Raw genomic sequence first — 20950 nt, 5'->3', positions numbered from 1 at the left:
TAAATCATGACATACACAAGACCAGCTGCTAAGAAGGTGACTAAAAGCCAGACTGTCAACATCAGCGGAAGCCCTCGGCGAGTATTGACGTCATTGGGGCCATATATGAGCTGCGACTGTTGATCTTGCAAGGTGTAATGCACAGAGCAATATCAATCGTACATAAGGGTAATAGGAAACACAGTAGAAAAATAAGTCATGTTCTTATGTTCATGATTTTTATCCACTAGTAGCTTGCAATGCTGATTTTCAATTCAACCGCGATCTCTTAGTCAAACAAAAAACAACGTGGTTCTAGAAATAGCCTTCAGAGCCTTATAAATAGGAATAGAAAAACAAAAAAAAAAAAAAAATAAAAAAATAAAAAAAAATCCAATCGAGTAAAATAAAATAACAAATCAAAAGAATAACCTCCTTAGATGATATACCCTGGTTGCCAGGATTTCATTTGTCAAATAGATTTTTTGCATGCGCATGTCAGTGTCTTTATGTGGCAAACATTTCCTATTTGGAACCTCTAGTATGATATACTATGATCACGAATCTTAGTACAATCATTCCCCTAAAGTAGTCATCCAAATGCATTTATGTGAATTTGCATCATTTTCCTCCATGGGTAGCGAAGCAGCAAACAAGACTGCTAAAAATGAATCAACCAAGGAATCATCGTTCGTATGAGGGCTTGACAACAATCCTAGCAAACATAGACCTCCATTCAGTCACAGACGGTGTATGTCTCTTCTGAGGCTATGAAGGAACCAACAGATTGTTTGTCACTGGCCTTATAGAAAGAATTGCGCATGTGGATGCATCTTCTTCAAACGGTAATCCGTGGACGATGGCTGCATTGTCTGTTTGCTGTCTATCTGATAGGATGGGGCCCTCGTAGCTACCTATACAGAAAGCTATATAAAGGCCTCATCTCCTCTTCTTGTCCACTTCCACTTCCTCTCCATTTCCAACTTCTCCCTTTCCTACCTCTCATCCTCATACTTGGTTTCACCACTTTTGTCCTCCATCCACAAAATCCTGTTCCTCAGTCGGCCACCAGGCCCAACCACCACAAAACCACTTATTCTCGCATTATCCCTCTCAGCGATCCAACATGACACGCTGGGGACCTCGTAAGTCCAAGCCCACTCCATTCTCCATCCCCACAGCCCAATCTCCCTAACCTCCATCCAGGCCTATTCGAATGCGACAACGACATCGAAATTGCCAGAAACCTAATACCGTCTCTGGGCTTCAACATCACAAAATGGCCCCACACTCTCGACCAGCTAGTCACCCAGCGCGAACCCTCCGAGTATCTAGAAAACACCGTCATCCCATCCCTCCGCACCAAGCTAAACGCCTGTGACTTCGGCGCTCGGCTCTTCGACGCGTGCCGGGCGCGCGAGACGACGCCGAAAACCAAATACCGGACTATCATCCTCGGCGCGTTGCTCATGCGCGCGGGCGCAAGGATCAAGCCTGGGGATCTCGAATATCTTCGCATCATCTCTAACTTTGTGGTTTGTCATTCGCGAGATATTGAGCCGGGTGGTGAGGAGGGTTTTGTTGCGCCGGGTCGGGCGCAGTTCCTGGCTGCGGTGGATAAGTATCGGGATGGGGTACCGCGTGGGTATCGCGAGCAGAGGTATGTTGAGCAGTTCTGTGAGCTTGTTTCACGCTGACCATGGTTGTCGTTGAAGCTGTTATCAGTGCGGGTTGACGGCGAATGATGTTGGTCGTCAACTGATTGGCTGTGCTAAGTGTGGACAAGATTGGTACTGCAGTGAGGTATGTTCTTGTGTACTTGGTTAATTGTCTCTTCTGGTTGGTTTGATGCTGATTCCTTGCAGGACTGCCAGAACCTTCATCGGCAGGACCATCAGCTTGTTTGCGCGTGGGCCCTTTCTGGTCTCCCATTCTCGGAGAATGTTGCTTGACTCGTCGGGGTTGGATGACCGGTGAGGTTGGTGGCTTCAGGAATGGGCGCACAAATATGATGCTATTGATTGGTAACACGTGCGGTGGTGTCAAAAACTGATGTATCTGTTTCTTGGAGCCTGATGTGGCAGAGTACATAATATGAGATACCAATCCACACAATCAAGCAAGATAAAAATAGACGAATCGAGAAGCAAAAGCCTAGATCCCCAACGCCATGCATAATAGGCTCAATGTGTCTGGCCCAGTCCGTGTAGTCCTAACAGCGTCTATCGAATCTGCTCTGGTCTCGCCGCGTAACATTAACAAGAGACCTACCTATCTTTATTCCAAATCAAACATGTCCAACTAAAAGTTGCAGAACGACAAGAAATTTCCGTCCTTTCCGATCTATGCCGCGGGGCATTGATTCCCTCCTTATTTTGCCAGTCATCAGTTGCCCTATATACCATCATCCAGGAAAGGCCTCGGAATGATGGACAGTCGAGTGTCCAAGAGCAGCCAGAAATTTTCCAGTGGGAGTCGAAACCTGCCTGCCGCAGCTTGCAACAACAGTCCGGGTATCCTAACGACCAATGTTTGTGTAGAGGTTGACGTCACAGTTGTTGGTGTAGCAAATTATGCGGATCCGCTGTGAGATATCGGTGGGTTGAGACTTGGGACTTGGGAGTTTCAGGAGTTTCAAGTCGCTGTTAGCTTAAAGCTTGTTAGTTGTTACAGCATCTAGCATATAGATGGGATGCAGTGGGGAAAAAAAAAGAAAAAAAGAAATGGCCCGAACCCGGGATCGAACCGGGGACCTCGCGCAATCAATGCTTGGGTGAACCCTAAGCGCGAATCATACCACTAGACCATCCGGGCTATTGATGTTTGATATGTGAACGTTTTATTTATTTCAGGCCTAGAGTATGTGTTCTATTGTACAAGCAAAAAGAAGGGAAGAAAGGATCGACCTCACGATTAACAGTAGTACGCGCCAACCCGATTGGCCACCGAGACGGTCTTGTTGAAGAGGTCTTTCCCTAGTGCCATATAATCATGCTTAATTAAGCTCTAAGTACCTTGCCCTCATACCAAAGAGCACTCTCCCTCTTCTTCGATATTACCACATTCTCGGACTCTACGGTGCTCAACTAGAGCTCCAGATCGTCCAGGTGCATTCAGGAACTCTTTAGATCCTTCAATTCTGCCAGTTGCCTTTTATGGTCGGTATTAGCATTATCGTGTCGAGTACGGTCAATATGTCTCGTTTATACTCGGGATATATATGTTGATGCTGGACCTCCTTGCGAGATTAATGGAGAATTTTAATTGACTGAGTAGCAACTTTCCCGCGAAAGGATACAGATGTACACGGAGCAAATCTCTGTGACACGATCTATTGGAATTTCTGTCCTCTACTGAACCACTTTTCTCCGAAGGGCTGCTTCGAAGATCTCTTTTTCTAAGGGCTAATTGCCTTCCCAATGAAGTATAGTGGCATGATCAACTGCGCACTAACCGGTTTAGAATTCCTGCCTTAGGCATCAGTATAAGATGCGCAAATTGTGGCTGCACAATTCTGGCATTACTGCATTACACCCGGGCATAGTATTGATGCACAGATGCATAGTTCATATATGGAAGGGAATAACTGGGCATTCCACGTTAGCTAAAATGGATGACACCAGGGCTCTCTTGATTTTCTTCAACACACTAGTGTAATGAGCCAAAAGTCTGACAGGGAACTCCATAGAAATTTCATCACATACAACACTAGGCATAGTCGATAGAAACTGGACTAGAGCTTGCTGGGTCAATTGTGAGTGACGAATCCTAAGAAACATCGAATCAAGTAGAATCCACAGCGGACCTCCTTCCAAGAGTCCTTTAGGCATTCTTGACGAGGACATGATTATTGGGTTTTGAGAATAGACTGACGGATAACGGATAATGCGATCATCGTTCTGTGCTGGAGCCTTCGATCGTCCGGACCATCTTCTTCCTTGATCCGCGCCGCGGAATCCGGGATGGACGGCTGCCGACTGGCATTAATCAGCGGTGGGATGAGCTGCTTCATTTGGAACCTCACCCAAACATTGTTCCCAAGGGCTTCACGGCTTAGGAATTGTCAGGTGTAGAGTATATATAGCAGACATTGGACCCGGTGGAATCATACCTACCACGGTGTTGGAATCGAAGACTTACACAGGTTACATTACTTTTTATTTTGATAATCACCGTTATCTACCACTGAAGCCCTGGACATTGGCTTTCAAATCAGTTACCATGCCAAAGAAAATCATCTCGATCCTCGGCGCCACCGGCATTCAGGGTGGCTCCGTAGTCGACGCCCTCCTCGACAATAAAGCGTACCAGATCCGCGCCATAACCCGGAACCGTGCCAGCGAGGCCGCGCAGAAGCTCGTCAAGCGCGGCGTGGAGGTCGTCCAGGCCGACGCAGGGGACGTCTCGTCGCTGATCACCGCGTTCGCAGGCTCCGCCGCGATCTTCGCCATGACCAATTTCGCCGAGGGATATTTCGCCACGGGCAGCGTGGACCGCGCGATCCAACTCGAGGCCGAACAGGGGATTAACCTGGCCAAAGCGGCGGCGGCGACTAGCTCCCTCGAGCACTACATCTGGTCGACGCTGCCGAACAGCGGGGCCGTAACCGGGGGCAAGATCACCGTCCCGCAGTTCGAGGGCAAGAATCAGGTCGATGGGTTCATTCGCGCCGACCCGGCCTTGCTTGCCAAGACGACGTTCTTCATCCTCGGCTTCTACCAGGAGAACTTCGCGTATCCGATGCTTGCGCCCGTCGAGGTCCCGGGCGCAGGGCAGTCTGTCCAGCTGCTGTGTACGCCGGGGAATACGCGGATTCTCTCACTGGGGCGCGCGCGCAAGAACATCGGGCTGTTTGCGGCGGCGATTCTGGCGCAGCCGGAGAAGACACTCCCGGCGCGATGTGTGTCTGGGTTCGTGGAGGAGATCCGGATGGAGGAGATGTTGAGGCGCTGGGTAGAGGTGCACGGGAAGAAGGCGCACTACGTGAATGTCGATAGAAAGGTCTTCACGGAGTTGTGGACTCATGCGGGCATCGATATGCTGGCCTCGATGCTGGACTTTCACCGGTCAATGGACGTGAACCCATTCAGTGGGGGTGGGGAGGTCTTGAATAAGGATGATTTGGGTGTGGTTGGGCTGGAAGGGGTCAAGGAGTCGTTTGAAAATTTGAGGGTTGAATCGGCTTAATTGGGTCAGGCACGACCCCAGTCGGTCTCTTTTATGGGAATTTATATGATGATAGTCTTGTATGGACGTGGTTCCTTCTATGTCTTTCGAGTGGCGCGGTTGGGGACATAATCCGAAAGCTTCATTGATATGCTCTGAATCGACCATTGTGAAACCAACAAGATACTACTCGGCTCTGTAGCTTTGCAGATATATGAAAATTGTCCATGCGAGTATAACACTGCACAAAATCTTCACCAGAAAGAGGATTCTGGTCTGACACGAAGGATCCACTCTGCTGCTTGATTTGCCTGTTTGGGACTAACAATGACCCACCTCGCAGTTCAGCGACGCTTCAATTCATGAGAAGAAGCCTGACTGCTGGACCATATTTCCATTGCGCATTCCGCTCATCGCGTTCGTTGACCATCGCTCGTCCCCACCAGGCCATACGGTTGCGACCAACTCTATCTCACACCATGGGTTTGCCACTCGGCTTCACGCTGTCCCCTATCCCAACCAGCCAAGATGCAGGAATATCCATGCAGTCCATCGAGAACTTCGCAATCCAAACAGGCCCCGATGACTCCCTCTCAAGGCTTCTTTGGCCAGGTCGCACAATGAAAAAAGACGATCAAGAAGACGCCGACGAGCCATTCCACACCGTCGAGATGCTGTCCGAACCCACAAACTTCTACCTTTGGATAATCGACGACAAAGCCAATCATCCTGTTGCTTACGCATGGGGTCAGTACACCACCGGTCGGACAGAAGTAGAATGGGCACAAGCATACGCTAAACGCTACCGACCCGAGGGAATCAATAAGCCCTTGATGGATGCCACGAGCGGAGCGAGATTTCTGAAGCGGGCGTCGATCTTGGGCTCCAGTGACTGTTTCAGTAAGGCGGAACCGGCGGAAACGTGGGTTGAAGCTGACAGTTGCCGGTTGTAGTTATCAAAGAGCTGTACGTTCTGCCGGAGTACCAGCGGCGTGGACTTGGGGGTGTTCTGATGGAACGTATGGTGCCCAAGGCCGATGAACTCGGGCTGCCAGGTTACTTGGAGTCTTCGACCGTGGGGTATGGCCTGTATATCAAGCATGGATTCGAGGAAGTCGGGCGGATTACGGTGGATCTGGAACAATGGGGAGGAGAGAAGGGCGAGGAAAATACGTACGTACTCATGTTGAGGTCGGCTGAGAGACTAAATGTTTAATTCAAATCTGCATGGGTCTCCAATTTAGGACGGTAAGCAAAACACTAGTAGAAAATCCCCTCGTACCCAGCATTGTAATCGTTTATATACCCTGAACCCGTAGTCTCACTGCTGGAATTGGCACTTCTTTGACGGATAGGAGGATTATTTCAAAGAGACTCGTGTCGCGCTGTTGTCAGCTCACCAGATAGCCATCCATCCAGATAAATGAAAGTACCTTTTTCACAATTCCATTAGCTAGGACAGCAATAAGGGTTCTTCATTATCTGAGACACCTCAAGCGGGTAACTGTATTTCTCAGATTCCAGAATCAAGCGATATTTGTACTGACGTCGGTGTTAGAGATCCACGTAAAGACAACACAGCTATTCAGAGAATAGGGATAGGCCACCGCAAGATTTGTGAACAGGAACCTGTCAAGTGGTTGCAGGTGATGAACTACAGAGTGCGAAATTCCCTATCGTTAAACAGGGTTGACCCTTTTTTTTCGTCTTTTCTTTTGTTTTGTCTTTTTTTCCTTTTTGGCTCAGTTGTAAAATTGCATCAGTCACAGCTGAGTTATGGATTCAAGCAATCCAAGCAATTCCTTTCGTTCTTCCCCAGTAGCCACGTCAGAAAGTACCTGGACCTCAGTCAAGATCGCTTACATGATGGATTTTGAAATGATTTATTGGATGGCTAAGACGAGTCTGGGTGTACTGCCCAGTCAGAATCCACTCTGGTGTTGATCCGAGATCCCCATCGGAACTCCGCAACGTCGCTATACTACAAAAGGGCACCCGCAACAATAACCTGGAAGCTCCAAGACTTCTATCAAGGTGACTGAAAAGCTGTACCGGCAACATTGAAGTAACTCCGCACAACATGGAAGGCAAACCCACTCTAGAATACTTTGGTATCTCATCTCTAGCCTTCAATTCCCACAAAGGCTGATCGGTTCTGATCTTTCCAGGTGCCACGACCTTTCGCCTTCGCGCTTCAGGGTTGACAATCTTCCACGACACCTGGTTGGACCGACCAGCGTTGATGCCCGAATATCTCAACATCAACACAGTGACAGATGCAGACTACATAGTGATATCCCATGCGCACTTTGACCAGTACGTGGAACTTGATAATCCTAACAACCAACTGCCTCGCAGGACGTATCTTAGATTCCTGACACTTAGCCCGAGCAGTCTCCCAGGCGCCGACCGAATCGCCCGCCAGACCGGCGCAATCATCATCGCGAACTGCGAGGCCATCAATCGTCTCCGCGACGCCGGCGTCCCCGAGACGCAACTCCTCCCTGTCTCCGGCGGAGAAAGAATCCCCCTGTTCACGAAGGACGTCTTGAATGCAGCCAAGACCGGAGAGGTGCCTCTTCGCCAGGGCCCTCCAGGCGCACCCCCGGAGCCGCATCACTCGTTCGCAGCGGCGCAGATCCACGTCTGGCCGAGCCTGCACTGCCTTCTCCCGGGAAGCCATGACACTCTGCCGGACGTGTTTGACTCGGGCACCGTGTACACGGGCAGTTCGACTCCGTTCGAGGGGACCGTGGATGTGACGCGGGGCATGAAGTATGGTCTATTCCGGCTGAAGGAGCTGATTCCCACGGACGCGATGGACGAGAAAACCTCCAGCTTCGTGAATTGGATGGAGGATAAGAAGGCGAACGTCATGTCGGCGTGTGATGGCGGACAGCTGCTATTTCATGTGATTCTGGGCGGGGGTGATGGAGGAGAGCCGCGCAGCATTGTCTTCAATGCACATCTCGGCGCGTATGAGGGGATCGTGAAGAGAATCGAGCCGAAGCCGGACATTGCAGTCTTGGGCATTGCGGGGCGAGCGAATCTAGATGGGAGGCCGTTCGACGGCTCCGGGGCGGAGTTCGCCACGGAGCTGGTGAAATGGATGGGAGAGCCAGGCGAGGTCATTTGGTGTCTGCATGACGAGTGGTAGGTGTCGCTTATTTTTCTCTGCAGTGTACGATCGCTGATCAGAGACAGTTTGATCAAACCCTACCGGGTTGATACGACGGCTGCGACGGCCGCGGTGGAGAAAGAGACGCGGTCGAGGATTGTGGAACTGCGACCGTCTCGGCCATATGTCATGTTTTCGGGGGAGTCGGCCAAATGAGGACCAAAATGCAGCCATGGGGGTGGAGAACATGAGGGGATTTAGCTGGAATCTCGTAGATGAGACAGACGGGATGAGTGTGGGGAGCCGGTGGCGGAGAGCCGATGCCACTCCACCATCTCCACGAGCAGGACGGACGATGGAATACGATGGTGGATATTTAGTCTTTTTTCCTCTCGGAACGCTATCATCCCTAGCCATAGAAGAACAAAAGTCATGCAGGTTCTTGCTATCTCCGTCGTGGCCCTTGTTGCCGGTTTTCTAGTTCACGCGGTAGTTCAGGTACTTCACGACCCCCTTTGGTCCATACGAGGTCCTTTCTTTGCTCGATGGACTCGACTGTGGGAGCTGATTGAGGTGCGCCGAGAGAGATTTGAAAAGACGAATATCAAATTGCACCAACGCTACGGTAGCCTGGCGTCCCCGTCTTCTCGTGGCCAGCCATTAACCATCTCCATGGCTCCATCGTGCGCATCGCTCCATGCACCTACAGTATTGCTGACCCCAGTGTGATTCGCCCTGTATATGGGGCGGGCTCATCCTTCACGAAGGCTCCGTTCTACTATGCCTTTGGGAACCCAGACCCACCGGTCTCTGATCTGTTGGCCGACCTAGACAATAAACGGCACGCCATCAAGCGGAGGAAGGTCGCCTCCTTGTATTCAATATCCGCGTTGGTGAATTATGAGACCGCTATTGACACAGTCACAGAGCAGCTGTGCCAGAGATTGAACCAATTTGCAACCTCCGGTCACGCCTTTGATTTTGTCAGTTGGATGCAATTCTACGCATTCGATGTCATCGGAGAGATCACGGTAATCATGCGGCTATGGACTACACCCCATCGTTGCTTTTTCGCTGATATGCCCACCAGGTTGGCGAGACATTCGGATTCATCCAGGCTGGTTCCGACTTCAACGGCATTCTCCGCGCCATCCACGACAGCATGGTATACGGCAGTCGCATCGGCATCATTCCGGAGCTTCATCCGATCCTCGCGAAAATCACCCAGGAACTTCGAATCCCGATCCCCTTCGACCTAGTAGGCAAATACCTCAGGAAGCATATTGACACCCGTAAAACAGCCGGCGATACATCCCCCAGCCCTTCTGCGACGGATTTCCTCTCCCTCCTCCTCGCCCAGCAAGCCCAAGGCAAGCTCAACAACACCGACGTCCTCAACTCGCTAGGCGCCAATATCGCCGCAGGCTCCGATACCACAGCCATCTCATTGAGCTCCTTCTTGGACTACACCCTTCGCAGCCCCGAGACCTTCCGCCGACTCCGCGATGAAGTGGATGCCGCCATGGCCGGCAAAGCACCCGGCGAGCCGATCAGCTACACCGAGGCCCAGGAGATGGTGTTCATGCAGGCTTGCATCAAGGAAGCTCTCCGCCTTCACCCGGTGACGGGGTATCCGCTCTTGCGGGTCGTTCCAGAGGGAGGAGCCGTGTTGGCCGGGCAGTATTTCCCGGGGGGTGTACGGGACGCAATAACCCACTAGGGATCAATGGCTAACAACAATCGCAGACGCAAGTGGGCATCAACCCATGGGTTTTGCATCGAAATGAGGACATCTTTGGTTCGGATCCGGCTTCCTTTCGACCGGAGCGATGGCTAGGAGCCAAGGGTCAGGTGACGGTCATGTCGAATCATTTGCTTACTGTGAGCGCTCTAAGCTTGTATCTCGAGATTGATGGAATACTGACGAGGGCAGTTTGGGTCTGGTGCTCGGACATGCATAGGGAAGAATATCAGCCTGCTGGAGATGTCCAAGCTCATTCCTCAGATCATCAGACGGTTTGATGTGCAGTTGGAGCATCCGGAGACGGAATGGAGGACGAGTACATCCTGGTTCGTCAAGCAGGAGTTCGCATGTTCGGTGAGGCAGAGGGAGAGTCTATCCCGGGATGGATACTGAGCTGGAACGGTGAGATGTCGCTGATCTTGGATTTTGCATGGTTGGATCAGTTGTGCACGGAAACGAGAAAACAGACGACAAAATCTCAACGGACTATTAAACAGGGATATCCATCAGTATTTTCCTCACCTATCTCCAGACACCATTTAGTGGCGACGGTACATCTTCGAAGGAAATACAACGATCAAGAATAGCAGTGAAATTTCCTGTGTGACAGGAATTTGCCGTTCTATCATTATGGATTCAAAGCACCTGTTCTGTCAACTTAATGATGTAGTTTTATTTCTCTATCATGAATGCACCAGTTGTTGCGTAGCGGTTATGGGAGCGAGGTCATTGAGGAGCTCACCAACGCAAGCCACCAAGCCCCTACGCAGGACCGACCACGCCGTGCGCGAGCTAATGATTCGCAAAAACTCCTGTAACAGGCGTCTTGTTCCCCCGGGGCTAGACAGCAATCCCACACCAGTGATATGAAGCACGACACTCGAATCGCCCTCCACCCATCGTTTCTTCGTTCTCTCCTCACAGTACTGGTCGACTTTGAGCATCGTGACTCGTCCACTAGTCTCTGGTGGTTGTGGGAGCTCGACGCACGACGCTGATCGCAGTCTCTCAAACATCCACAGATACAGCACAGCTATCAGCAGACAAAACGGGTCATAGCACGATGATACAGCGCTTGACCGGACTTTTCCAAGTAGGGCGCCGGCGTGGACTACACATTCCCTCGCGAGCATTGGATTCTCCCGCAGCCAGGTCGTAAGATAGCTGCGTGCCGCGGAAATATCCGGCTCAGATGCATACCATCCAGAATATGTATATAGTCTTCCTAGCGGGATGTGTCGGAGGATGAAAAGTAGATTAAAGAATGTATCCCTCGTATCCGAAATACACGGAGTCAATTTAACCGTCGAAACTGCTGGTCTGAGCGATTCGTACCTCTGGTTCAATGCGGCATATGACAGCGGTTTCACAATTGGACTGGGGATTTGGTCGTCGTCAGTGAAGTCTCGGAGGATGGATGATTGGCTTGCGGCTATGACGCGCTTTTCTTCCACAAACAACATGAGTAACTGCGAGAGCTTCCCGATTTCTGACATTTTATTAGAACTATCTCTTGGGGTTGGAGGCATCGAGAAAAGCTCTTTCAGATTCTGTGATTGTAGCCCGTCTTCAGATACCTGTAGTCAGCTCTAGTCTTTTAAAGTCAGGCACACTGCAGAAACTGACCGGTGCACGAGATCGAAAGGTCCCTCCATTGAGATCCGTTCCGTGCGTTCCAAAGTACATCCGGAAAGGGAAGCATCTGTCGGTATTCTCTTAATGTGAAGGTGATCGGCATCCCCATAAAAATTGAGCACATACAGTCGATTACTGGCAAATGCACGTGTAAGTTTGGTGTGACGTGCGATAATCAGAGATATAAATCCGCCCGACTCCTGTACTGACCTAAAAAGCAATATGCAAGTCTCCTCTCTGTCTCCGAGCGAATCCAAGAGCTCCATTCGTCACGGTGTGTGCAGCTGCCGACGTCCTGACAAAGCAAAGAGCCCCTAACTTTGGACGAGATCATGAATGGCCGTACCAAGGTAGCAAGCCACGCTCGTTGGATTTGCAGGTTGATGATATTATCTTTGAAGCCGGTGAACATGAGGTTGACAACAGCCAACAAAGAGCATTGTGCCAGTACTATAATATCGTAGCTTTTGGCTTTCATGGCCTACCAAAATCTTCAGCAGTCTATATATTAGCGACGTTAAATGGCTTTGAATCATCATACATCCATCGGTAACGACACGCGAAGAAGCTCCATGAGCATGGTAGCATATTGTTCTTTCCTAGCCAGTTTCGTGTACTGACACCCAACAGACGCCACAGCTAGGACTAGAATCCACGGAACATCCGGCTGCTCAAGGGCCGATGGGTGAATAAAGCACAACTGGCGGTCAAAATATTCGTAGTACAGCTGTATAAACGAATTGAAGGCTGTCCTATTGGGAAATGGAGTGTCCTTGAACCGGCCATCCAAATGAGTTTCATAACCCGCTAGAATGGCTTCAAATTGATCGCCGAGCTGTGCTCTCACGTGGCAAAAGGTCTCGGCTGCGGTGATATCCTCGTCTGTTGCTTCCATGATTGATGGTTGAATGGTATTCGAGCCGCGGCATTGGCGCTTCTCTCCAATCGACCCCCCGCGGGCTCGCCCTCGGGTTGGATGTGGTGAGTGTCTCAGATCCAGATGTTCATCCTGGGCATTGGCTGTGTTGGGGGTCGACGGCAGAGGCGAGCATGGGTACTGGACCCCAAGGTCAAGGAGTAGCTGGTGGTCGCAGAGGCTGGGGTTATGGAGAGCGTCGGCGTATTCCAGTGTCCAGGGAAAACCAAAGTCAACATCCGGGAACAGAGGCACACTCCCCACCGTCGGACAATTGATGAGATCATCCTGGTGACTCGGCGCGCAGTTCGCGCTGTATTCCAAGTCCGTCGATTCGGGCGGTATTTCGGTCATCGCGGGGGATGTGGCAACGGCCTGGTGGTCGCCGTTAACGCTTTCGCACACCGGAGGAAAATTCCTGTCCGAGCTCCAGGTACATCGAGCACTGATTGACTGATCAGACTGCGACGATCTCATTCCACTGTTGCGTTCGCGAGCCCGATAAGTACAATTCCGGCCTTTGCTCTGACAGCGGCCACAAGGAGCCTCGCCACTGCATTTGACCTTGTCGCGCGAGCACGGTAGGCAGGCATTGGCGCCTCTGGTACGTCCAAGTATCCCCTCGGCGCCAGTGCCGTGGGTGGCGACATGCCGAGCAAGGGTATCTCTACGTAACGAGTGAGACAGGCCTCTGCAGGGGGGAAGATCGGGAGCTACCTGCGGGAGAAAGAGCGAGAACACAATGGGCACGAGAAAGGACGGATCCCCGAATGACGACGGAGGTGCCGATCGAGATGCTCTCGACGAGCGAATGTCTGAGAGCAAACCTGGCACTCAAGGTGCATTCTGGAGAACGTCGAACTTTTGCGGGGAGAACGAAGGAGTTGGCAGATTGCGGGGAGGCCGAGATTAAATGGCGGGAGATGCTTTAGTCATCGGCAGCCGCAGGATCACGGAGATCTACTTCTACTTAACATGTTCACGCATTCAGGATTCTGTTTCCTGAACAGAATGTCGATACTGCCAATCTTAGTCGCCATGATGGGTATTATTGAAAGAGGAATGTGTAATGGATGTAAAAGTCAACTTCCACTCAGAACTACGGAACCTCGTGCGGACCAAACTTGAATTAGATCCCGTCCCAGGCATCGGCTTCCAGACATGCACTCTATGAACACAGCACTCCGCGAATCCCAATTTCGGTTACTCGGGACACTGGTTGGGAGTACTCCATTCCAAAATACAACGTACTCCTCCACCCTCGCGCGAGGATGGATGATATCACACTTCGTCTCTGCGGGGAGCCGACGGCCAGTTGCCACTGCAGGCAACCGAAGTAGCCTGCTTCAGATCCATTCCTGAAGTGCATTCGCAGTAGAAATGACTCAAGTTACCGATGAAGACAAAAACAAATCACTTTCAATACAGCCATGTCAAAGCCAGCCTCGACCCCCAATGCAATCCAACGCTATCATCACCAAGAACCCTCCTTCTTCGACAGTCCCAGAAAAGGTCGCAGGAGGACTGAAAGAACAGGCATAACGAGCCAGTCGATAAGCATGACCAACTTTCCCAAAATCCCGTCAAAGTCGATAGTCTATAGTTGATTAGAAACCGCAACAGTCAGATTCGTGGCGTGGACTTTATGGCTTCACTTACGGGAATCGAGGTCCCTCCGCTTTTCCGCACCCAACTGAACGCTCGCCTTATCATCTGGGACTCATATTTCGCGCACCGAGTTGAAATCTCCTCGGTCGTTGGCAGCCGACCTCCAGCAGCAATGTCGTTCAGTTCGACCAGATGCGGCAAAATCTCGGCGCAGTCGTGCATGGCCTGGTTACCACCCATGCCTCTGTGCCGTTGGTTTCAGTGATGATCTATAGCATTTATTTCTACTGGTTTCATATCTGACGTACCGATTTGGCTGCATTGCATGGATTGCGTCCCCGAGAAACCAAACCCGGGGGTGTCCTGGATGACGTGTATCCTTTGATTCTTTCTGAGCCCGTTCTCGCCAGTCTGTTGCGGGCTTAAAGCTCGCACGTAACGGGATCACATGAATGTCGGACGACTCGTCCTCCTGGCCCATAGCAATCAAGGATTTACTGTTCACGGGAAAGCAAGTTTCAACCTCGTCAGCGGGTTTTCTTTGTCGTTGAAATCAACAGAACAAGTGGGTCTTCCTACTCACAATTCAGGCGCCCAGTCTCGGATAACCGACTGGCAAAACTGCAACCTGTCCGGAATATCCGCGAAATGAGCGTATCCTTTGACCTGAGCCTTTGGAACGTTTAAGCCCCAATAGAACGACGCCTCAGCATCATCATAATCCATCTCCCCATCGCCAGACCTCCGGGCACTGCTCTTGGTTGGCAAATACACTGCGTTCGACATTGCGTGAGTACTGGCAGACCAATATCAGGAAAACGGCATACACACAAGCATAGAAAAACGAGACACCTTTCGAGAAGACCAGAATCGGACCTTTCCGCAGCTGAGCAGGAAGCTGATGTAGTCCATCACTTGGAATCTTCCCCTTGAACACAAACGCCCAGTGAGAATCAAGCTCGACCAGATTCCTCAACCCAGTTGCCCGGTTGACGCGCGAGCTGCTCCCATCGGCAGCGATCAGGACATCGCATTCGTCCGTTCCGCCATCCGCGAAGGAGATATTCACCTTCTCGGACCCGGCGCCCCGCACAATCTCAAACGACGAGAACGACTTTCCATATCTGACGTTGCCGGCCTGCGCCACCGTATCGAGCAGCATATCGCGCAGCACCACGCGGTTGATCGCGAACGACCGCGAATAAGTCGGTAGCCGAGTCAAGTCCAACACGGGGTTGAATTGCGTGTTGTATAGACAGGGGGCCGTAGCGCCCAGGGTAGTGGACTGTCCAAAACGCCCGAGGATGGCGTTGAGGTGCTCATCGCGTAGACATGCTTTGAAGCCTGCTATAGCTGGGTCTCCCAGTCGGATTTGGTAGCCTTCTCGTTTAGCATCGGCCGCGTCGCGCTCGTAGACTGTGAAAGGGACATTGTGGTTAAGGAGTCCGTTGGCGAGAAGGGAGCCTGCGATGCCGCCGCCTATGATTCCAACTTTGAAATGGGGTTCTGACATCGTTGGGTGAGCGCGCTTGGGTGTATGCGTGGGCTTGTAACGATAACATTCAGAACGCACCGCTTAGAATTGTCTTTTTTTAAGGTGGCAGCGATCCGCCTGTCGCCGTTGGCGTTGCCTACCGGGCGTTTTATTATCAACATCAGGAGCGTAGGTTTAAGCCATTGGGTTTATGTTAGAGAAGATGGGATTGCGGAGACCCGAATGTCCGCCCCACAACGATGGCGGGCACCCGATGACCTCCGCATTGACCCCGTCGAGGGTAGACACTCCTTGCTTCCTATCATATATCCAAGACTCGATTCACCAAATATCGGATGTCGGGGATATGACGCTATAGCCTGGGTGGGGATTCCAGGGACTTTCCGGCCCCCAGAGGTATAACATGGTTCAATCTTTTGTCTTGATTATATATAATGTAGTCGGTTCCCGGTCGATTGGTCCTATAGACATCATGAATATTGTATGGCTTGTAGGTACAGCCAACTACACTGTAGTAACATCTGAGAGTTACTTCTGGCGTTTCTTCGGGTTATTTTAGGCGCCTTGTAGATTGAGTATTGAGAGATACTTATTGAGCAACCCCCTGAGCGCTCTTATTGAAGACTCCTCATCTAAACAGGGAAAGCTCTACTAGTGCTGGGAAATAAGTCCACATAGGGGCATATGAAGCTCAAATATTTATAAATCCTTTACGGATAGATTGGGACTCTGGGAAAGAATCCAGGAATTTTCCGGGTATACCATTAAAATAAACATGGCTATTGATATGTCTTGAACAAAAGTCCAGATTCCCACATTTGAATTACAATCTAAAAGCATTCGACAAATAACACAAGCTAATTACATCCACAGAAAAGTCTAATCATGCTCTAAGCCCTCGTTAACCGAGCTAGTTCCTGTCACCCCTACAGACGGGCAAGTACACGGTCAGCCTGAAGCACAGAGATATGGCTTCGTCGAATATCGTCGATCGTACGACACCTGGGAATGATTAGCAAATAACAATCCGACAAGGTCGTAATGTCACATACCCAGCCAAAGCCATTGTCGTCTTCAGCTCGCGATGGAGGAGTTTCATGGCCAGCTCGACACCATTCTGGCCGTCATACTAAGAAAGCACGTGGTCAGCACAAGCCCTATTTCGATCGCATGTCAAATGTCCCGTGTCTTACAGCAAGACCCCAGATGGGAACACGGCCCACGAAGCAATGCTGAGCCCCGAGCGCTAAAGCCTTGAAAATGTCGGACCCTCGTCGGATGCCGCCCTCTAGGGCAATCTGGATCTTTCCGCGCGCGATGGGCTCGCATTCGCGCAGCGCATCGATGGCCGCGGGCGCGCCGTCTAGTTGCCGCCCGCCGTGGTTGGAGATCACGACTCCGTCGGCGCCGTACTCGATGGCAAGCTCGACGTCTTCTTTAGTGGTGACTGGTTAAGGGCAGTTAGGTTTGGTCTTCTGTAAATTGGTATTGTTGGGGGGGGGGCGAGTGTGAACTTACTGCCCTTGAGCCAGATTGGCAGAGTTGTGTTGGCTCGAAGCCACGGGATGAATTCCCGCCATTCCATGCTTGAGTCTGTATTGCATTAGCAATGGTATGGGGAATGGAAAGTGCTATGATACGGAACATACCGTACGACGTGCCACCGCCGCCGCCGAAGAAGCTGTCGCCACCGAAGTTGAGGTTCGGCCAGGACATGTGCTCTGGAAGCACGAACTCATTTCGGGATTCATTCAGTCGTTGGCCGATGAGGGGGAAGTCGACGGAAAGGAAAAACGCTTTGAATCCGGCCTCTACGAGGAAGTTAGTGTTGATCATGACAACTAGGAGCCAAGTTAAATGCTGTAGACTCACCCTCAGCACGCTTCAATAACTTGAGTGCGAATGATCGATCTCTCAGAATACACATCTGAATAGCGTAAGGGTTCTCTTGACCTTGCGCGATGACATCCTCCATGGCGACCGTTGAGTATGAGGATAGCACCATGCCCAGGTTGGTGTTGGCTGCCGCTCGGGATGTGGCGAGCTCGCCGTCTGGGTGAGCGAGCTTCTGCATTCCAGTCGGGCTGAAGCCAAGCGGAAATGATACCTGAAGAAATGATCCGCGATTAGATAAAGGATGCATTCATTTCGTGCAATACAAGGGCTGCGTACCTTGCTTCCGAATAGAGTGGTTGAAGTGTCAATGTCGTCGACATTCACCATCACTCGTGGCCGAATCTTGTAATGGTCGAATGCTGTTTCATTCTCTTTCAATCTATGCAAGGTCTGATTAGTGTCGCCCAATACAAGGCAAATAATCCCGTACGTGAGCATATCCATTGATCCATCGTCGTGAAAGTCTGAGTTGTCTGTCAGTCTTTATTCCTTGTTCAAACCACTGGATGCCAACCAACCTCTATACGCCTTCGGAAGCTTCTTATTGCCAGCCTCTCTCAAGTCTTTGATACAGAAGACGTGCTTGTCAAGGGCAGGAGGACGGTTGGCCATGTTGAATTGAATATATAGAGGAAGGATAATTTGACGAAGAGTATAGGGAGGCGAGTTATCTTTATTTTTTGACGTAAAACACTGTCACCTGGAGCGTTATTAGAGGCTTAAATACACACAGCTAGAGATAGCCTCAACGACCCGGAGGTCGGCACAGCAGAACGAACGTTCGAATTGCATGATATTTCCTTGATTTGCAGAACACCGTCGATTTCGGCAAGTAACTCCAATATGGAAACGAAACTGAGCACGATAGAATGGCGTAATGTCACACAGCCTATCATTGAGGCCCCCCAGATTGACCCCAGGCGATCCTGCGTTCCAGAACATCTGAGTCAGATTATACGTAGGCAGAAAAATATGGTCTGAGATCTTGCGCAGGTCCCATCAACGAATCCGCTAGCTCAGCCACGTTTTGATTTCGTAGATAGCCTAAGTCCCTCAAGATAATCCTTGATGTGGATCAACGCTCATTCAGCTGCCAAAGTTAGGCTGAAGGATTCAAGCTTGGCTTACATTTCTGTTATGTGTCCGGAGGGCCAATGGCTTGGGAATGGGAATACGAGGCAGAAAGGACCCACTTGCTCTGATGCCTCAACGAATTCTAATCCTTGTTCTAACAGCTATGGAGGTGTGTAACGGAGCGCGACGTTAGTCCAAAATGACGAGAGATTTCCGTGAATGCCGCCAACATTCGGTTCAAGGGGCTGTGCTGATCTTGAATGATTTACGCGAATATTGACTTTTGGTTGATGAGCCCAGCCAGACAGGTTGCCGTCAATTAAATAGCCTATGCAGCAGGATCCGACTCAAGGGATCAATTTTGTGATTTTACTCTGTTTAACGCCTCTGTTTGAGCACTTTCACACGGCCATACCTCTCAACATGGGCTCAAACATTCCCGACGCCCGACCGACAAAAAGGTCCGACAAGATTGTTATTATCGGCGCCGGGCTATTCGGGTTAACGACTGCCCTAGAGCTGCGCAAAAGAGGATATGAGCACATCACTGTTTTGGACCGGACGATCCCGCCGGCGCCGGATGCATCGAGCTTTGACTCATCCCGTCTCATTCGGCCAGACTACGCGGATCCCTTCTACTCGAGGATCGCCTACGAAGCAATGGAAAAATGGGAGTCCGAATGGTCTCAGTATTTCAACAGGAGCGGCTTAGCCATTGTCGCCCGCTCAGAGTCTCATCCTTACATCGACGGATGTAAGAACACACTGGCTCAGCTCGGAAAGACCTTCCACGCATTCAACAACCCCGACGACGTACGGAGACACTTCCCCGACTTCCCCGCCAGCTCTGTTTGTGGGTACGAGAACAGAGACGCAGGTTGGGTCGACGCTGTAGCCGTGATGAAGGACCTGGCGTATCAGTGCATTTCCGCCGGGGTTTCCTTCATCGCGGGCCCCAAGGGAACCGTGTCCTCGCTAGTGGTGACCAATGGCCAGATTACCAGCGTGCGAGATATTACCGGACGCTACCTGGCCTGTGACAGGGCTATCCTGGCAACGGGGTCTTGGACGAATTATCTTCTCGATTTGCAAGGATCCGCGGTTTCCGCGTGTCAGCCTGTCGGTTATATTCAGCTTTCTCCGGAAGAGGCGAAAGAGGTGGCGTCCTTGCCTGTGGTTTTAGATTTTACTTCTGGCTTCTTGGTCTTTCCGCCTACATCCGACCATGTTCTCAAGGTTATGCGCCATGGTTACGGCTATGAGACATCCTATGCTATCTCCACCAATAGTAAGGACGGTGGTAGTATTTCGAGACCGAAGCTCATCCCGCGCCGCAGTAAGGGGCAGTACATTCCTGCTGAAGCGGACGAAGCTCTACGCGCAGGTTTGGAGCGGTATTTGCCTCAGTTCAAAGACCGGCCGTGGGTGAAGAAGGCTCTTTGCTGGTATACGGACACCGTTGACGGGAACTTTATCATTGGGTATCATCCGAAGATTTCGAACTTGTTTCTGGCAACAGGCGGAAGTGGACAGTGAGTAATGACATGTTCCCATTACATGTATGTGTTTTTCTAACGATAGAAACTCAGTGCGTTTAAGTTTCTACCTGTTCTTGGGAAATACGTCGTGGATGGACTTGAGGATGTTCTGCCTGACGCTCAGCGACAACGCTGGGCTTTCAAGCCTTCGGACAAGTCCATGTCCAAAGGAGACGGGAGTAGGGCTGGACCGCCTAGACGTGTTTTGACTGCTAGCGAGCAGGCAAGGCTCTAAAGGCCATGGGAGAGTCTTGGATCAACGCTACTATGATAGTTATCGGTGATATGAACTTAATAATTAGAAATCAAGACTAAAAAATGAAAATCGGTTCTATATTTCATTGATTTGAGCCTATATTAGGCTCGACCTGACTGCTATAGACTTTTAGTGATATGCCACGCCTGACTGGCTGAGGTAAATTCCTCGCTAGCTTATTTAATACGCAAAATGGGCTTCATACATAGTTAGAGCTTATAGCAAGCAAACAAATTCATGTGCTTATCGTGACACTGTGTAATAGACTGAACAAAATGCGACAACTAGGCGGGTAACACTGTGGGTTGAATCTGACTCAGTACATGCATACAAACTGCGACTAATAAACATGCTCCTATTCAATCCACCCAGCTGATTCTCATTGCGTAATGACTCGTGTCTTTGACAGGAATCGCCCCAGTGAAGACCCGTTGTAAAAGCACGGGGGTCCTTACCATTCCTACGCTATAAGATGGAAGCGACGGGACGGCATGTCCTCCGCCTCCTGGCCGATAGTAATCACAC

The 20950-nt window shown here is 50.6% G+C and overlaps 9 protein-coding genes and 1 non-coding gene across 10 annotated transcripts; 6 read left to right on the top strand and 4 right to left on the bottom strand.

Moving 5' to 3' along the window:
- Positions 1–1105: 1105 nt before the first annotated feature.
- P170DRAFT_469473 (zinc finger MYND domain-containing protein) lies at positions 1106–1931 on the top strand (the record flags this gene model as incomplete). Its single annotated transcript, XM_024852637.1, has 4 exons — positions 1106–1124; positions 1186–1639; positions 1695–1782; positions 1845–1931. 4 exons carry the CDS (start codon positions 1106–1108, stop codon positions 1929–1931), a joined length of 648 nt encoding a protein of 215 aa, XP_024709301.1.
- Positions 1932–2704: 773 nt separating this feature from the next.
- Positions 2705–2793, bottom strand: P170DRAFT_t7. The gene has a single exon. It is a non-coding gene; the product is annotated as a tRNA-Pro (tRNA).
- Positions 2794–4200: 1407 nt separating this feature from the next.
- P170DRAFT_347606 (NmrA/HSCARG family protein) lies at positions 4201–5166 on the top strand (the record flags this gene model as incomplete). The annotated part of the gene is made up of 1 exon (XM_024843640.1): positions 4201–5166. One exon carries the CDS (start codon positions 4201–4203, stop codon positions 5164–5166), a length of 966 nt encoding a protein of 321 aa, XP_024709300.1.
- A 458-nt stretch (positions 5167–5624) lies between these two features.
- Positions 5625–6361, top strand: P170DRAFT_469471 (GNAT family N-acetyltransferase; the record flags this gene model as incomplete). Its single annotated transcript, XM_024852636.1, has 2 exons — positions 5625–6045; positions 6099–6361. 2 exons carry the CDS (start codon positions 5625–5627, stop codon positions 6359–6361), a joined length of 684 nt encoding a protein of 227 aa, XP_024709299.1.
- Positions 6362–7225: 864 nt separating this feature from the next.
- P170DRAFT_442180 (MBL fold metallo-hydrolase) lies at positions 7226–8479 on the top strand (the record flags this gene model as incomplete). The annotated part of the gene is made up of 4 exons (XM_024850443.1): positions 7226–7256; positions 7314–7461; positions 7540–8298; positions 8350–8479. 4 exons carry the CDS (start codon positions 7226–7228, stop codon positions 8477–8479), a joined length of 1068 nt encoding a protein of 355 aa, XP_024709298.1.
- A 216-nt stretch (positions 8480–8695) lies between these two features.
- Positions 8696–10400, top strand: P170DRAFT_469469 (cytochrome P450; the record flags this gene model as incomplete). The annotated part of the gene is made up of 5 exons (XM_024852635.1): positions 8696–8836; positions 8893–9294; positions 9354–9959; positions 10010–10144; positions 10197–10400. 5 exons carry the CDS (start codon positions 8696–8698, stop codon positions 10398–10400), a joined length of 1488 nt encoding a protein of 495 aa, XP_024709297.1.
- A 290-nt stretch (positions 10401–10690) lies between these two features.
- P170DRAFT_460272 (Zn(II)2Cys6 transcription factor domain-containing protein) lies at positions 10691–13403 on the bottom strand (the record flags this gene model as incomplete). Its single annotated transcript, XM_024851925.1, has 6 exons — positions 10691–11584; positions 11634–11709; positions 11769–11842; positions 11989–12123; positions 12184–13275; positions 13386–13403. The coding sequence occupies 6 exons, from the start codon at positions 13401–13403 to the stop codon at positions 10691–10693; spliced, it is 2289 nt and encodes a 762-aa protein (XP_024709296.1).
- A 778-nt stretch (positions 13404–14181) lies between these two features.
- Positions 14182–15679, bottom strand: P170DRAFT_346289 (FAD-dependent oxidoreductase; the record flags this gene model as incomplete). Its single annotated transcript, XM_024843557.1, has 4 exons — positions 14182–14410; positions 14475–14663; positions 14750–14939; positions 14998–15679. The coding sequence occupies 4 exons, from the start codon at positions 15677–15679 to the stop codon at positions 14182–14184; spliced, it is 1290 nt and encodes a 429-aa protein (XP_024709295.1).
- An 879-nt stretch (positions 15680–16558) lies between these two features.
- On the bottom strand, positions 16559–18250 carry P170DRAFT_451889 (alpha-hydroxy acid oxidase). Its single transcript, XM_024851233.1, has 9 exons — positions 18076–18250; positions 17988–18021; positions 17834–17936; positions 17534–17768; positions 17311–17472; positions 17180–17254; positions 16855–17108; positions 16714–16790; positions 16559–16663 (listed from the first exon to the last, which is right to left on the bottom strand). The coding sequence occupies exons 1-9, from the start codon at positions 18167–18169 to the stop codon at positions 16588–16590; spliced, it is 1110 nt and encodes a 369-aa protein (XP_024709294.1). The 5' UTR covers positions 18170–18250; the 3' UTR covers positions 16559–16587.
- A 795-nt stretch (positions 18251–19045) lies between these two features.
- On the top strand, positions 19046–20433 carry P170DRAFT_396991 (NAD(P)/FAD-dependent oxidoreductase). The gene is made up of 2 exons (XM_024846148.1): positions 19046–20163; positions 20221–20433. The coding sequence occupies exons 1-2, from the start codon at positions 19055–19057 to the stop codon at positions 20402–20404; spliced, it is 1293 nt and encodes a 430-aa protein (XP_024709293.1). The 5' UTR covers positions 19046–19054; the 3' UTR covers positions 20405–20433.
- The last annotated feature ends 517 nt before the right edge of the window (positions 20434–20950 follow it).

Source organism: Aspergillus steynii (genome assembly GCF_002849105.1).
Source record: "Aspergillus steynii IBT 23096 chromosome Unknown P170scaffold_1, whole genome shotgun sequence".
Taxonomy (NCBI): Eukaryota; Fungi; Ascomycota; class Eurotiomycetes; order Eurotiales; family Aspergillaceae; genus Aspergillus; species Aspergillus steynii.
The sequence above is the reverse complement of the archived record's forward strand: the minus strand, read 5'-3'. Positions and strand labels throughout refer to the sequence as shown.